Genomic DNA, 18,096 nt, shown 5'->3' with positions numbered 1-18,096 from the left:
CCAAAATCACCATATTGGCAGACCTTTCCCGCCTCACCTTGCAACTATGAAGGGCGTTTCGCCCGCTCTTGGAGGCCTTAAGAGCAAAGCATATCCCCTACCGCTGGGGATGCCCTTTTCAGCTCCTAGTACACCATGATGGGAAATCGGCTTCCTTCTCCTTGCCGGATGACCTAACGAAGTTCTGGGAGAGCCTTGGGAGCCCAGGTGTCGTAACCTAGTGTGTTATCGGTCTCCTCGCTCCCACTCATCATAGTCTAGTGTACCTAGACTTTCCACTAACCGTGATTATTAACTTTAATATGATTATTAAGTTGTGCATTTTGATGTGCTATGTTCCTCTTGATTTTTATATATCTCACTTTTTCTCAGGAAATGCTTTGCTTACATTACTTATGCTTACTGCATGGCCGGGTCTCAACATTGCTAATTGGTACAGAGAGGTCAATGAGCGTTACCTCAAGCTACATTTATCTCAGCTATGGCAGCTAACGTGAGAAGAGGTTCAGGGGGGGAGATGTGTGGATGTGCCTCCTTTAATGTGAAAGGTTTTAACAACCCTACCAAATGATCCCAGATCTTACATAGCATGCATAAAGCCAAATTTAAAATCTTAATGTTACAGGAAACTCACTTCAGGTCCGATAACTTCCCTATGATTAAAGACCGGAACTACACCACATGGTTCCACAGCACCTTTCCAGACTCTAAATCAAAGGGTGTCTCTATTGGCCTCCACAGGTCTCTCCCCTTTTCAGATGTAGAAACTCTAGTAGACCCCCTGGGTAGATACATTTTCGTTCACTTGAAAATTTGCATCAAACAATATACAATTGCCTCCCTTTACTTGCCTAACCAGAACCAGGGCCAGACCCTCTTAAGATACCTCTCCAAATTAGAAAAAATCGCCAAAGGTCAAGTGATCTTAGGAGCAGATCTGAACTTATGCTTAAACCCAGACATTGATTCCTGTGGGACACTCGAGTATACTCTCACACACGCATACAAATTTAAAAAAACTGTTGGCGCTCAGGCTAGTGGACTGTTGGAGAGTACTTCATCCCAAGGACAAAGACTACACATTTTTCTCAGCCCCTCACGGGTCGTTTAGCAGAATTGATGTTGTCCTTCTCTCCCATAGTCTACTGGATAAGGCTGTCTCATCCCACATTGGGGTTAGACTATGGTCTGACCACGCTCCGGTCTCTTGTGTGCTAGATCTACTGGGAGGATCTAGGAGCTCATTTTCCTGGAAACTAAACCCCAATCTTTTGAAAGATCAGGAGTGCCTAGATGATGTGGGTAGAGCAATCAAAGATTTCATCAGAGTTCATGAATCTGACAACACTTTGGATACCTTTAAATGGGAGGCACTGAAGTGCACCATTAGGGGGGTTCTTATCTCTCATAGGGCCCGACTAAAGAAGGCAAAGGGTGCTAGGTTATCTCAACTGTTCGCTGAAATTGGAGAATTGGAGGAGAAACTTAAAAGGGACCCCGCCAATTCTCAACAATTGACTCTACACCTTAATACCTGTAGACAATCAGTCCTATCTATTTTGGACGAGCATACTTTGGCTCAAAGGGAGAGGTTCAAGGGGGTCCTATACGAAAAGGCTGATAAGTGTGGTACAATATTGGCAAGATATCTTCATCCCAGAAAAAGTGCTACTTACATTCCTTCTATTGCCACAAAGCGAGGTCCCCAAGTAAACAGGGCCAACCAAATTGCAGACACGTTCAAAGCCTATTATGAAGAGCTACTGTATACAATATCAAAGGAAAGTTCTGTGACATGAGTCCACAAGAGCTGTCCCAAAAACTGATAGCATACATACAGAAAACCGCACTTCCAACTCTAGATGAGGCCACAATTAAAATCCTGCAGGAGCCATTTTCAGAAGCAGAGACCCTTTCTGGCATAGCTATGCTCAAACCCGGGAAGTGTCCAGGACCAGACGGCTACTCTGCTGTCTTTTATAAGCGCTTTGCTTCTGACCTGGCCCCCCTGATGACTAAGGTGTTTAATGCTATATCTGAACACAATCCCTTCCCATATCAAGCTCTACAAGCACACATCGTGGTCATCCCCAAAGAGGGCAAAGATCCCAGTTCCTGCAGTAGCTATCGTCCCATTTCTCTGATTAATTTAGATATCAAGGTGTTCTCTAAGATAATAGCAGAAAGGCTGAAACCCAGTTTACCATACCTCATACACACTGATCAGGTGGGTTTCACACTCTTCCGTGAAGCAAGAGACAATACTCTTAAATCTATCTCAATAATTCACAGAGTTCAGAGAGACAAAATCCCCCTGTGTGCCCTTTCAGTCGATGCAGAGAAGGCGTTCAACATGATTCACTGGGGATTTCTGAGAGAGACTCTCATACAAATAGGCCTAGGCCCTTCTCTCCTTCATAAAATTTTGGGACTATACAGCTCCCCCTCTGCCAAAGTTAGAGTAAACGGAATCCTGTCAAGCGCCTTCCACATTGGCAACGGGACAAGACAGGGATGCCCCTTATCCCCCTTGTTAGACATACTGTGTATGGAACACTTTGATAATGCCCTTCGAGCCAATCCTGATATTAAGGGTCTACACTACGGAGACCATGAAACCAAACTTTCCTTATATGCAGATGACCTGTTTCTCTACATATCAGAACCCCTAACCACATTACCCTGTTTCCTTAAGGAGGCAAGAGAATTTGGGGCCCTAAGCAATTTTAAAATCAACATATCCAAAACGGAGGCTCTAAACATCTCATTGCCCCCTGACATACTGCAGCATATCAAAACTTCCTTTCCTTTCAGATGGGTTTCAGGGGCTTTGAAATACCTGGGGATCCTTCTTCCATCTGACCTTACAACCATTTTTGAGCTAAACCTCCCTCCTCTGGTAGATAAAATAAATAAGGATCTAATGGCATGGAATAAACTTAACCTTTCCTGGCTAGGCAGAGTTAACGTTATTAAAATGGATATCTTGCCAAGGTTGCTATATGTTTTCCAAGCCGTTCCGGTGGAGATCCCCAGATCCTTCTTCAAAGGCCTCAGACGAAAAAATTGCTCTTTTCTCTCGCAGGGTAAGAGGTCCAGGACCAATATCAATCTTCTCTTTAGGGCTAAGGAAGATGGAGGGGTGGGATTACCTAACTTTGCTACATATCACGACGCTGCAATCCTGACTCTGGTCCTTGACTAGTTCTATGGCAGGGACCAAAAGCAGTGGGTTAGCTTAGAATCTAGCTTAGATTCATTTGACCAACGTGCTCTCCTATGGACTTCCAAGGCTAGGAGGCCTGCCCCTAATACTCTTCAATTCTAGTCCGGTGTGGTCTTGAGCAATTGGGACAGCCTGTCCAGAAAGTACAATTTTTCACCTACCCCCAGCCCCCTTACACCCATCTTAGACAACGCAGATTTTGGTCCTGGGGTGCTTAGGAAAGATTTCTTGGGCAGAGGAAGAGATAACTGGCCGCAAATCAGACACTATATCGGATCCACCTCCCTACAGCCACCAGAGAATTGGAGAGGATGTGAGGAGGCTTCACCCCCAAATTGGTTCCTTTCCATTCAGTTCCACCACTTCTACAACTCCTTGTGCGCCCAAGGAAATGTACACAGGCGCCTATCCCCGTTTGAAGAGCTCTGTTCTAGGGCCTCCAAGCCTCTTCACATGCTCTCTCAAGCTTATACAATTCTAATTGCTGACTGTGGGGACCTGGCTCTTCAAAAACTACAGGAAACTTGGCAGAGGGATCTGGGTAAGGAAATAGATCAAGAGGACTGGGACAAGGTTTATGTCTTATCTCACAAAATGTCTCCCTCGGTATTAGCCCAAGAAAGGAACTTTAAACTATATGCTAGATGATATAGAGATCCAGCCAGACTGGCTACATTTGACGTCAATACCCCTGATACGTGTTGGAGGTGTGGGACAGAGGTAGGCACTTATTTCCACATATGGTGGCAGTGTCCCTCCATACGCCCTTTCTGGCAGAAAATATTTGACCTGCACGGAATCATCTACCTGCAACCTATGCCCTGTACCCCTGAGATTGGTTTACTCTCCATTATCCCCTGCTCATTGGCAGTAGCCAAAAAAATCAATCTTTAGATATCTTTTGATATGCGCTTGGCTGCTCATTGCCAGAAATTGGAAACTACAATCTGCCCCCTCGATCCCAGATTTGATCAACCAAATGAACCACATAAAGAGAATGGACGACCTCCTCCTGTCTGCTCAAGATAAATATAATATATTTACCCTGAGGTGGTCAGTGTGGATTGACTTCTGTGACTCAGACGCCCTCCCCACCTTCCTGGCATAGGCACTTATCCACGCTGGTCCCCCTATCGCTAACTGCCATACAGACACATCTCCTCACACTCTCTGCATTAATATACATTGCCTCTCTGTACATTTCACCAAGTCCCCTCTTGCAGCCGTACCTTAGGCTTTCATCTTAATGTGTTATGCTATGAGCATCAGTCTTCCAGCTGTTTCCTGAGATGTTCCTGTTTTACCTCCCCTTCCCGTTTTCCTCATCTGTCCCTCCCTCTCCCCCCTCCCCCTCTTCCCTTCCCCCCTTCCTCCCTTCATTTAAAATAAAAATGTTAAATGATGACAGTGGCAATATGTTACCTACAAGATAGCTTTTATTATGCAATTTATCTGCAATTTGTTGACATTTGTATTTTGAAGCTTTACTTTTAATAAAACTGATTGTTGGAAAAAAAAATTAACTCCTTCCCTCCCCCACTCTCCCATAGTACCCCCCCCCCCCCAAAAAAAAAAATTGCATTAAAAAATGGCAAATAAAAAAAAGTGTAAATAGTTACCTTAGGGACTGAACTTTTTTAATATGTATGTCAAGAGGGTATATTACTGTTGATTTTTAAATTGTGGGCTTGTAATTAGTGATAAATGCAAAACTGAAAAAAGGCACCTTTATTTCCAAATAAAATATTGGTGCCATACATTTGTACTAGGGAAATATTTTAAACGTTGCAGTAACCGGGAAAAATTGGCAAATAAAATGTGAATAAAAAAATTCTCAGCATAATGTACCACCCAAAGAAAGCCTAATTGGTGAGTAACTGTTAGCCCCCAAAGTGAAATTTAAATCTCTACAGCAATGTTTTATTTAGTATTAAAGTGATCCAAAAAGCCAATGCAGAACTTAAAAATCAATATAATTTTGTTACTATGTAGCCTTTTGCCCAAGCTAATGACGCAAAGCCGCATATCTGATACTGATGAGCATGCAGAGCATGCCTATGTCTGCCCGACCCCCCTCTCCCCCCTCTCCCCCCCAGGACCAGGTGCCGATCTATTCGCACCACAAACAGCTGACCGCTCTGACAGGGAGAGAGAGCGGCAGCACTTCCAGCGCAGCCACGCAGAGCAGCCGCCGCCGAGTCACATGTGAGACATGTGAGAGAGATGCACGGCGGCGGCTGCTCTGCCGTGGCGGCGCTGGAAGTGCTCCCGCTCTCTCTCCCTGTCAGAGCGGTCAGCTGTTTGTGGTGTGAATAGATCGGCACCTGGTCCTGGGGGGAGAGGGGGGAGAGGGGGGTCGGGCAGACATAGGCATGCTCTGCATGCTCATCAGTATCAGATATGCGGCTTTGCGTCATTAGCTTGGGCAAAAGGCTACATAGTAACAAAATTATATTGATTTTTAAGTTCTGCATTGGCTTTTTGGATCACTTTAATACTAAATAAAACATTGCTGTAGAGATTTAAATTTCACTTTGGGGGCTAACAGTTACTCTTTAAAAAACAAGATATGGATCATTTTGTTGTGATTTGTAATGATTAAGTTATTGGCAAAAGAAAGGGAGGAGTGCTGAAAGATGAAAATTGCTCTGGTCCTTAAGGGACCCCCCCCCCCCCCCCCCCCCGTGGTCAAGTGGTTAAAGTGAACCCGAGGTGAGGGTTAGGCTGCCATATTTATTTATTTATAAACACCCTGCTGATCTATTTGGCTGAAGTAGTGTCTGAATTACACCAGAAACAAGCATGCAGCTAATCTTCTCAGATCTGACAATATTGTCAGAAACAACTGATCTGCATATGCTTGTTCAGGTCTTTGGCTGAAAGTGAGACAGAGGATCAGCAGGGCAACCAGGCAACTGGTAATGCTTAAAAGGAAATAAATATGGCAGCCATCATATCACTCTCACCTTGAGTTCACTTTAACCACTTTGGCACTTAACTGGGTCAATCTATTTATTGACTTCCACGATACATTGAGAAGAGGTAATAGATATGCCCTTGCATTCTGGTTTTGGTAAGACCTCCCTCCATCTATAACCCTCCTTTCTTCATCAAACCAAACCCATATTAACAGAAATCGGGTGAGAATCCATGATAGCTTATGTCCTTAGGACAGTGATCTGCAAACTTGGCTCTCCAGTTGTTAAAGAGAACCCGAGGTGTGTTTAAAGAATGTTATCTGCATACAGAGGCTGGATCTGCCTATACAGCCCAGCCTCTGTTGCTATCCCAAACCCCACTAAGGTCCCCCTGCACTCTGCAATCCCTCATAAATCACAGCCTCGCTGTGAGGCTGTGTTTACATCTGTAGTGTCAGTCTCAGCTGCTCCCCCGCCTCCTGCATAGCTCCAGTCCCTGCCCCCGTCCCTTCCCTCCAATCAGCAGGGAGGGAAGGGATGCAGGCGGGGACTGGAGTTCTGCAGGAGGCGGGGAGAGCAGCAGACTGACACTATAGAGATAAACACAGCCAGCTCTGACAAGCTGTTTGTCAGCAGCGTGGCTGTGATTTATGAGGGATTGCAGAGTGCAGGGGGACCTTAGGGGGGTTTGGGATAGCAACAGAGGCTGTGCTGTATAGGCAGATCCAGCCTCTGTATGCAGATAATATTCTTCAAACCCACCTCGGGTTCTCTTTAAGGAACTACAAGTCCCACAATGTACAGTATTTGCCTTTATGAATCATGACTGTGGCTGTCAGACTCCTGCAATGCATTGTGGGACTTGTAGTTCCTTAACAGCTGTAGCGCCAAGTTTGCAGATCACTGCCTTAGGATATAGGAGAAACAGATGACCAAATGGATTTTTATTAAAGTGAAAGAGGGGTAAAAAACATAAACTGCATTCCTTTGTTCATTGGTGTAAGTTAAACTGCTTCTGCCTTAGCTCAGAGACAAGACAAATATCCGATAATGGAACATTACAGGAGAGAAGATGATCTAACCTTGACTGGATATTAGTGCTTATGTGCCACCTTTATTAAAAGGGCATCTGCAAGGTTTCTAAATGCTCTGTAGCCAAAGGCTAAGTACTTCCTAAGTGTCTATTTGGGCTTAAAATAGTCTTTATAATCATCAGTAAGGTGAAGGAAATCAATAAAAGGCTTTGGTTTTATTACAAAGGTAGACAGACAATGGCACTTAATGATGGTTATTGTTAACTGACCATATGAAGGAAGTTCATATACTGAGACTTTTCCCCAAGAAATGGAGCAATGCTTCTGGTCTAATAATATTCTTTTATTACATTTTACTTATCTGAGTGCTGCTGTAATATTTGTTTGCAAACTTGGTTATATCCATAACTGCATTTCTTCTGAGTTTAAGGCAAACCTCATTGGAGGAATATGGATTCCATACCAATCAATCAGCATCTCTGTTTGCATTCGTTCAGTTGGGTGTGACTGTGAATTCAGGGACCTTGACATGTCAAAACTGTCTATTAATCACTGTCTCTTCGAAGTCTTGCATTGGCATGTACTGTACATGGCTTCACAAATGTTGTCAGTCCATCTTAGCCGATACTGCTCCTTTGCTTTATTCTCAGTTTTTCTGTATTATTGTCTATTCCAGTGAATATTCTCTTTTGTATTTTGTAGTGTGGGGTTCAGAGCACATGTTTTCTTGTTTCTGGTATGGATTTGGATGAAAAGGTCCTGGATATTGATTGATTTTAGAAGTTAGCAACACCACAGTTGTGCAGATTCATTTGGGACCCAGGACTGACGTGTATTGTGAGAAGGGTGGGCCTTACACGCCACTCCTCCAAGTCCAAGCCTTAGTCCGGCAGAAAGAAGGTTAATGGGCTCACCTGCATCAATTGCATAAAAGGCTGCAGCTCTATTTATGCAGTGGGCTGTGAGTGGAGCAAGAAGCTCCTGTGGAACTGTGCAGCACAGAGGCTGTCAAGTCTGATGCAGCAAAGAAGCAGCTGAGGTGCTGGAGGGAGTTGGACTCCAGTATTGGGAATTCATGAGAGGCCTGGATAAGTAAGAGGCTGAGGTCTGCTATTAGGCCCATGGCAGAGTGGCACTCAGGAGCCAGTGTGGCTGCTGATAGTAACAGGGCTGGTTGTCTCTGGGCACTGACATGGCAGCTCCCAGCTACTTATTATGTCAATCCTGGTGCACCATAATTTCCAAGTGCCACTTTTTAAAGGTATGCATTTATTTTTAACATAGTATTATAGTAGTAGTATAGTGGTGACTGAAGGTCTGCTTCAATGACAACACGATTTTGTAATGTGTCAAGTAGCCAAGTCATATTTGACTTATTTCATTGTTTGAGTGTTGTGTGTGCTATTTTATTATGTTTGGAAATCTTTATAAAATGCAAAATAAAAAAAACATAATGTGTCTTTCATATTGAACAGCATACTGAACTATGGATATAGCATGTTTCATTAGGAATAAGTTGCATATTAATATCCGTGTCTTTTTAGGTAACCTATTCTACAAATAACGCAGAAGGTAAACTCTTTCTTACCATGGAAGACAAGGAATTCAGTCTGTCCTCAAGAATAAATTTCACTGAAAACACATTCTCAAAAACACTACAGCTGAAACACTCTGTTCCGCAGGTATGTATAGGAAACCAGTTAGTGAAAGAAATGGTGTGAGTAATGTTTTATTTTCATGTAATATTTCCAAAATAAGATACACCAAGATCATCACATTACTCTAAAATACGCAAAAATGGTTTGTGTACAGATACAGTATATACGATACATGGACTAGGGCATCATAGCTATACACAGAGATACATGCTTTCACAGTAGGTATGTAAGTATTCTATCACTTGCATTGGATAATCTCCAGTACCCCAGCAAGAGTTAATATAGAAAGGTAAAATTGCAGAGTATACTATGTCCATTGTGTTAGGACGCAAGTCCGATCTTCAGAGACACCATACAATGATTTTGCCTTATTATCATCATTACTAACATATACATTGCCTTTTTGGATGTAGCTCAGGATATGTGTTTCAGTTCTATGTGTGATGTCATTTTTCTCCTGAACTGTGTACAGAGATTTTCAGTAACCAATACATAAAGGTTAGGCAATGAAAAAGCTAAGGCATTGGATGCTTACTAGCTGAACTTTCCACTGGTTTCTTTTATCTCTCAAAATATTTCTGTGGATGACTTCTTAGGGTCCTTTCACACTGTATCACAATGGACAATATAATAGCATCAATGTCTATGGCATGGTCACATAAGGGGCTTGATTCACTAAACCGTGATAACTCATATCACGGCCACGCTAGCGTTTTGCATGTGTTTTTTGCGCAAGCATGCTTTCATTGTACTGTAAGCTTTACTGTATGTGTCGTATCACATTCCTGATGCGTGATGAGACTTTTCACCACTGCTGAGATGAGATTTGTGGTTTTGCCCCTGGATCTGAGGCTAAGGGCAAGGAGGGTATCAATGAGGTTCCCAGAGTGGTAAATAGTATGGGTGGGTTATTCATCCTAGTGGTATCTAACAAAAACTGAAAATTCAGCCAGTCAAATATGCACCTGTATTCTCCACTGTGTGCTATGTGAGCTAGGAAATGTTTCATAGTTCCAATTCTATTTTAAGATCACTTAACCCAGGACAGGTCTTTGAATTGTAAGGAGCTTAGAGTTTGGGAGAATGCATATTTCAGGGGAATGTTGTTGTCTAATATAAACTGCTGAAATGTGTCTTCCAGCTAAAGAGCCTTCCGGTAATAATAGAGCTGAGGACTGTTTATGAAAAGAGACAAAAAACATTTGCACTTCGTCATGTAACACTTTGGGGAAGAAAAGAAGTGAGCCTGGCAGCATTCTACACTGGACAGTTTCCAAAGTTATCTGGAGGACACAAAATAAGTGGTTAGTTTTGTGTTAAAAAACATTTATCTGTCTGTTAAAGCTGTTTAAGCTGTCTGGATGACATAGGCTAAGAAGCTTGGCAGACCAAAAGCTCCTGTCTCAATATGGCTGTGTTCCTCTAAATCAAGAAAAGCTGGCAGAAGTGGTTTGGACAACCTACATATATCCCTCAGGAGGTTTTGTTGCACATGTCACAAGTATATCCAACTGGAAGGATATGGGCTGCCCCGGATTGCCTTGGAAAGCTTTTTAAACAAAACAAACCTAATAGTTTAAAGGAAATACTGTATACAATGAGAAAATTATGCAATCTGCAACTGATGATTCTTCTAAACAATGCTACTTTCCCATAACTGCTGTTGAGCCTTTGGCTCTACAAATATATTTCTGAAGGACCTGGTCGGGAAAGGCATGCACCTTGTAGTAAAGTATTGCCTCTAAATAGTACTGAATACAGCCAAGTGGCATCTCTAGAATGCGGCCAGCAGTGGCAGCCTACATATTTCTCTCAGCACAGGTTTCCTTCAGGATTGAACTTTACCTAAAACTTTAGGTTTACGTTAACTTTTTTTGTGTATCTGGAGCATTGTATAAAAGTGTCAATCTGCTCAGCAGTAAAAACCTAAAATTAAAGTTTTAAGTAATATAAAGTTTAACTTGTAAAATCATGTCACATTCTACTCGACAAGGCTATACAAGCCAGTTTGTGATTAAAAGTTAGTAAAAAAAACCTTTCAGTTTCAGTCTCCAGTTATCTCTAATTTCCCAGAGATGTCAAATGATGGAACGTAAGCTTCCTTGTAACTGTGGCGATAGTGCTGCATTTAGTATAAGGAAGTTCCCAATAGTCCCAAGTAGAGATTCATCATTTTGTTCATTTATCAGTTTCACCTGGAAAGAATCTTTTTTGTTTTGTTTAAAAATGATGATGCTACTGTTTTTTCTGCTGCTGTAAAAAAAGAAAGGTAACATGTGGGACTATTATTATATAGATTATATATCATTACCGGTATGTATTATAGGATAGCAATAAATACTAATTGGAGATTCTAACTCTTCCTCATGCAGAAAACCCAAATGTTTTACTTTGGGTAGATTCCTAGGTAAATCTCCTATCCAAAAGTAAAATAACTTAAAAATGTTTCCAGGGGTTGGGTTTTCGTTGATATTTTCTACAAATCTGTTTTTAGAAAAGTGTAGACAGTTTAGATTCACAGTTGTCTGTGTTAACAATGCGGACATTTTCCCTTACTGCTGGTCGTAATTATGAAAGTGAATGAGAACACAAAGGGTGAGAACATTTCCAAAATGGGCTTTACACAAAAATATGAACACTTTAGTGAAAAGTTAAAGCTTTATATTGTGCTTTTTTGGCTGGACAGTGGCTGGATAGTGTAATGGTTATGGGCTCTGCCTCTGACACTGGAGATCAGAGTTCAAATCTCAGCTCTTCATGTTTAGTAAGTCAGCACCTTTTCAATAAGGAGTTTCTTGGGCAAGTCTCCTTAACACTGCTACTGCCTTCTGAGTGTGCTCTAGTTGCTGCCACACAAGTGCTTTGAGTCTGACAGGAGAGAAGCGCTAGACAAAAAAAGGAATTATTATTATTTATTTCTCACTCTGTGCTTTATTTCTCTTCTTCTCACTCTCATTTCTGGTTCTAAATGTAACCAGCAAAAGGCAGTAAGAGGACAAAAGGCAACAGCAAAAAGCTAACAAAAGCCCATCTAAAGTCAAAGGAAAAAAATATATACCATTAAGTTGTACTCAGTTTGAAATTTCCCCTGTACTTTTGCCAGGCATAAATCTTGCAAGTGTCTACCAGATGTGCAGCACAGACCTACTCTCTTCCATATTCTGATACTGCTCAGTAGACGGTCCTTCCTAACTGTCACTGGTTTCAGCTTTCAGGAATTAGTTACATTTGATCTATGTTTCCCATGCTTACTTTTTTCTCAGCCTGTCTTCAGTGTCCCTTGGGGGTGGCTAAATTAGCAACTAACTAATAGGGAGTGAGTAGTAGTGAGTAGTACTAAAAATCACTTATCCATTGATGATTTATTTTTGTCTTTAGATGGGCTTTAACTGTTATCAAATGGTAAAATGATGTACTTTAACCACTTGACGACCGCCCACTACTGATGGGCGTCGACAAGTGGCACCCCTAAGACCGCCTAACCCCGATCGGCAGCGGCACCTGGGGGACTAATTAGCCGGGGATCGCACACATAAATGCGCGCGCATCCGCTGGCATTAGGCTCCTCCCACCCACAACGTCAACCCGCCGGCTATTTAGAAGCGCCAGTGGGTTGTTAACCCCTGATCTGCCGCATGCAAAGTGTATAATACACTTTGTAATGTATACAAAGTGTATTATACAGGCTGCCTCCTGCCCTGGTGGTTCCAGTGATCGAGGTACCACTAGGGCAGAAGGCAGCCCCCCTAGTAAGCACAACAGACCACTGATCCTGCCCCCCCACCCCCTGATCGCCCACAGCACCCCTCAGACCCCCTCCCCCCTGATCACCGCCTCAGACCCCTGTATGCACCCAATCACCCCCCTAATCACCCCCCTAATCACCCATCAATCACCCCCTGTCACTATCTGTCAACGCTATTTTTTAGATTAGGTCCTAAACTGCCCCCTGGGGGCTCCTGATCACCCCCCCCCCCCACACACACACACACACACACACTCAGATCCTCCCCAGACCCCCCCCTCCCTGTGTACTGTATACATCTATTCTCCTCTGTAATCACCCACTGATCACCTGTCAATCACCCATCAATCACCCCCTGTCACCACCTGTCACTGCCAACCATCAGATCAGACCCTAATCTGCCCCTTGTGGGCACCTGATCACCCGCCTACACCCTCAGATCGCCCGCAGACCTGCCCTCTGATCACCTCCCTAGTGCATTGTTTACATCTGTTTTCCCCTCTAATCACCCACTGATCACCCATCAATCACCTCCTGTCACTGCTACCCATCAGATCAGACCCTAATCTGCCCTTTGCAGGCACCCAATTACCCGCCCACACCCTCAGATCGCCCTCAGACCCCCCCCCCCCCCTGATCACCTCGCCAGGGTATTGCTTGCATCTATTCCCCCCTCTAATCACACCCTGATCATCTATTAATCACCCCATCACCCCCTGTCACCACCTGTCACTGCTACCCATCACATCAGACCCTAATCTGCCCCTTGCGGGCACACAAACACCCACCCCCACCCCCCCTTAGATCGCTCTCAGACCCCCTCTGATCACCTTCCCAGTGCATTATTTACATCTGTTCTTCCCTCTAATCACCCACTGATCACCCATCAATCACCCCCTGTCACCACCTCTCACTGCTACCCATCATACCCATCAGATCAGACCCTAATCTGCCCCTTGCAGGCACCCAAACACCCGCCCACACCCTCAGATTGCCCTCAAACCCCCCCTCCCCTTGATCCCTTCCCCAGTGCATTATTTACATCTGTTCTCCCCTCTAATCACCCACTGATCACCCATCAAGCACCCATCAATCACCCCCTGTCACTGCTACCCATCATACCCATCAGATCAGACCCTCATCTGCACCCAATCACCCGCCCACACCCTCAGATCGCCCTCAGACCCCCCCTCCCTCCCGATCACCTCGCCAGTTCATTGCTTGCATCTATTCTCCCCTCTAATCACACCCTGATCACCTATCTTATCACCCCGTCACCCCCTGTCACCACCTGTCACTGCTACCCGTCAGATCAGACCCTAATCTGTCCCTTGCGGGCACCCAAACACAATCTGCCCCTTGTGGGCACCCAAACACCCGCCCACACCCTCAGATCGCCCTCAGACCCCCCTGATCACCTCCCCAGAGCATTATTTACATCTGTTCTCCCCTCTAGTCACCCACTGATCACCCATCAATCACCCCCTGTCACCGCCTGTCACTGCTACCCATCAGATCAGACCCTAATCTGCCCCTTGCGGGTACCCAATTACCTGCCCACACCCTCAGATCACCCTCAGACCCTCCCTGATCACCTCCCCAGTGCATTGCTTGCATCTATTCCCCCCTTTAATCACATCCTGAGACACCCATCATTCACCTCCTGTCACCCCCTAGCACTCCTATCCATCAGATCAGGCCCTAATCTGCCCCCTGTGGGCTTCTGATCACCCGGCCAAACCCTCACCCGCCCCAACGCAGTGACAGAATTTTTTTTTCTGATCACTGCTGGTCTCTACGACTTAATTGTGGCTGAGACCAACTGTTGTGCCACACAATACGCAACCGCCAACTCAAGAAGCTACCATGCCCAGCCTTTTCAGTGGAAACCACTCCAAGTTTCCGAATGTAACATTTTTTGGGGCCTTCTCCTTAAAGGAATACTTAAGTCATCTAAAAAAAATGACTTCTACTCACCCGGGGCTCTCCTCAGCCCCCTGCAGCTGAACGGTGCCCTCGCCGTGTCCCTCCGATGCGCCTGGACTTGCCGGCGGGCACTTCCGGTTTGGCCGTCACCGGCCGACAGGCTGGGAACGCGGCTGGTTATCCGCGTCTTGGCCGCAATAGCATTATAGAGGGCGCTATTGCGGCCGGGAACGCGGCTAATCAGCCGCGTTCCCAGCCTGTCGGCCGGTGATAGCCAAACCGGAAGTGCCCGCCCGCGAGTCCAGGCGCATCGGAGGGACACGGCGAGGGTGCCGTTCAGCTGCAGGGGGCTGAGGAGAGCCCCGGGTGAGTAAAAGTCATTTTTTTTTAGATGACTTAAGTATTCCTTTAACATGGGTCTAGTCAAAAAGAATGTATTGCGGTCTTACTGGTCTACGCACCCAATATATCACATGCCCATGTTCTCTGTCACGATTTGAGAACATCCTGCACTTCCTGCACTTCAGTGCCAATACAACCTGTCATCTAAGAGGCCACCCTGCTTATGACCGGTTCCACAAAATTCGGCCCCTCATAGACCACCTGTCATCAAAATTTGCAGATGCTAATACCCCTGAACAGTCATTTTGAGGCATTTGGTTTCCAGACTACTCCTCACGGTTTTGGGCCCCTAAAATGCCAGGGCAGTATAGGAACCCCACAAGTGACCCCATTTTAGAAAGAAGACACCCCAACATATTCCGTTAGGTGTATGATGAGTTCATAGAAGATTTTGTTTTTTGTCACAAGTTAGAGGAAAATGACACTTTGTGAAAAAAAAAACAATAAAAATCAATTTCCGCTAACTTGTGACAAAAATAAAATCTTCTATGAACTCACCATACTCCTAACAGAATACCTTGGGGTGTCGTCTTTCTAAAATGGGGTCACTTGTGGGGTTCCTAAACTGCCCTGGCATTTTAGGGGCCCTAAACCGTGAGGAGTAGTCTGGAAATCAAATGCTTTAAAATGAGCTGTAAAATCCTAAAGGTACTCAGGATGCCCATGCTGGGTGGGAGAAATATCTCTGTAAATGGACAATTGTGTGTAAAAAAAAAAAATCAAAAATATCTCATTTACAGAGAGATTTCTCCCACCCATCATGGGTATGTGTAAAAATACACCCCAAAACACATTATACTATTTCTCCTGAGTACGGCGATACCACATGTGACAGTTTTTTGCAGCCTAGGTGCGCTAAGGGGCCCTTTTTACACACAATTGTCCATTTACAGAGATATTTCTCCCACCCAGCATGGGCATCCTGAGTAGATTTAGGATTTTACAGGTCATTTTAAAGCATTTGATTTCCAGACTACTCCTCACGGTTTAGGGCCCCTAAAATGCCAGGGCAGTTTAGGAACCCCACAAGTGACCCCATTTTAGAAAGACGACACCCCAAGGTATTCTGTTAGGAGTATGGTGAGGTCATAGAAGATTTTATTTTTGTCACAAGTTAGCGGAAATTGATTTTTATTGTTTTTTTTTTCACAAAGTGTCGTTTTCCGCTAACTTGTGACAAAAAATAATATCTTCTATGAACTCACTATGCCTCTTAGTGAATACTTTGGGATGTCTTCTTTCCAAAATGAGGTCATTTGGGGGGTATTTATACTGTCCTGGAATTCTAGCACCTCATGAAACATGACAGGTGCTCAGAAAAGTCAGAGATGTTTCAAAGTGGGAAAACTCACTTTTTGCACCATAGTTTGTAAAGGCTATAATTTTTACCCAAACCAATAAATATACACTTATTGGATTTTTTTTTATCAAAGACATGTAGCACAATAAATGTGGACAAAAATGTATATAGAAATTTTACTTTATTTGAAAAATGTTAGCACAGAAAGTTTAAAAAAAATCAATTTTTTGACAAAATTCATGTCTTTTTTGATGAATATAATAAAAACTAAAAATCACAGCAGCATTTAAATAGCACCAAAAGAAAGCTGTATTAGTGACAAGAAAAGGAGGTAAAATTCATTTAGGTTGTAGGTTGTATGACCGAGCAATAAACCGTTAAAGCTGGAGTGGTCTGAATGGGAAAAAAGTGTCTGGTCCTTAAGGGGTTTTATGACTGCTGTCCTTAACCACTTGAGGACCCACCCTTTACCCCCCCTTAAGGACCAGCGCTGTTTGTTGGGATCTGTGCTGGGTGGGCGATCAGATCGCCCCCCTTTTTTCCCCCCTATGGGGATGATGTGCAGGGGGTGTCTGATCGCTCCTGCCTGCAGGCATGTTGCGGGGGGGGCACCTCAAAGCCCCCCTCCGTGGCGACATTCTCCCCCTCCCTCTCCTATCTGTCTCCTCTGGGGATCGGGGCTGCACAGGATGCTATCCGTCCTGTGCAGCCAGTGACAGGACGTCCCCTGTCACATGGCGGCGATCCCCGGCCGCTGATTGGATTATTTCCGCTTGTGTTTACATTTAGCCTGCGAGCCGCCATCGGCGGCCCGCAGGCTATTCACGGAGCCCCCCGCCGTGAATTGACAGGAAGCTCGCGCGAGCGGCTGCTTCCTGATTAATTAGCCTGCAGCTGGCGACGCAGTACTGCGTCGCTGGTCCTGCAGCTGCCACTTTGCCGACGCACGGTATAAGCGTTCGGTCGGCAAGTGGTTAAAGGGAACCTAAACTGAGAGGGATATGGATGTTTCCTTTTAAACAATACCAGTTGCCTGACTCTCCTGCTGATCAATTTGCTGCAGTAGTATCTGGATCTCACACCTGAAACGGGCATGATTTGCATGCTTGTTCAAGGACTATGGCCAAAAGTATTAGAAACACATGATCAGCAGGAGAGTCAGGCAACTGGTATTATTTTAAAATGAAAAATCCATACCCTTCTCAGTTTAGGTTCCCTTTAAGTGGTTAAAGAGGAACTGTAGTGGAAATAATATAATGAATAAAATTACTTTTTTTTATTACAATATTTATTAATAGATTATATATTTAGCGTTAGCCCACTGTAAAATTCTTCCTCTCTCTGATTTACATTTTGAAATGTATCACTGGTGGTGTCCACATAAGTCCTGCCACGTGATCTTTGTAGAATGTTTGTTACTGAGAGTTCCTTGCACAGAGGGAGACACTACTTGCTTGGCAGCTGAAAAAAGCTGTTATTTCCCAAAATGCAATGAGGTTCAGAGACAGCAAACTCTCAGGGTCATGGTCATGACATCACACTATGGGAAGGGTTTCACCACAATATCAGCCATACAGACCTCCCTGATGATCTATTCGAGAAAAGGTAAAGATTTCTCGTGGTAAAGGGGGTATGAGCTACTGATTGCGATGAAGTTCAATTCTTAGATAAAGTTCCTCTTCAAAAGTAAATAAAAGAGAATTATTTGCATTGTTTAATTCAATGTTTTGAATTTATGGATTAAGACTTTACATTGTGGACATATTTTGGATATGAAGACCCACAGCTACTTATTGTTTTAAGAAAACAGTAATGTACTTTAAGACACTCAATAACTGTGAAAGATTAGTTACCACAATAAATGCTTTAACATATTACTTAGAGCTG

At 44.0% G+C, this 18,096-nt stretch overlaps 1 protein-coding gene across 5 annotated transcripts in view; it reads left to right on the top strand.

Moving 5' to 3' along the window:
- LOC137524618 (uncharacterized) overlaps nt 1–18,096 on the top strand; it is a 571,079-nt gene that overhangs the window by 381,576 nt on the left and 171,407 nt on the right. For all 5 annotated transcript variants that reach the window (XR_011022737.1, XR_011022738.1, XM_068244694.1 and 2 more), the window contains exons 54-55: nt 8,723–8,860; nt 9,978–10,140. Coding sequence is in view for 3 of the 5 variants with exons in the window: in XM_068244694.1 (XP_068100795.1) it covers nt 8,723–8,860; nt 9,978–10,140 (301 nt within the window). In the remaining 2 variants the exon portion in view is untranslated. The remainder of the gene's footprint in view (nt 1–8,722; nt 8,861–9,977; nt 10,141–18,096) is intronic.

This window comes from Hyperolius riggenbachi, chromosome 7 (genome assembly GCF_040937935.1).
Source record: "Hyperolius riggenbachi isolate aHypRig1 chromosome 7, aHypRig1.pri, whole genome shotgun sequence".
NCBI classification, from domain to species: Eukaryota; Metazoa; Chordata; class Amphibia; order Anura; family Hyperoliidae; genus Hyperolius; species Hyperolius riggenbachi.
Note: the sequence above shows the minus strand (reverse complement) of the source record. Positions and strands in the feature narration are given on the sequence as shown.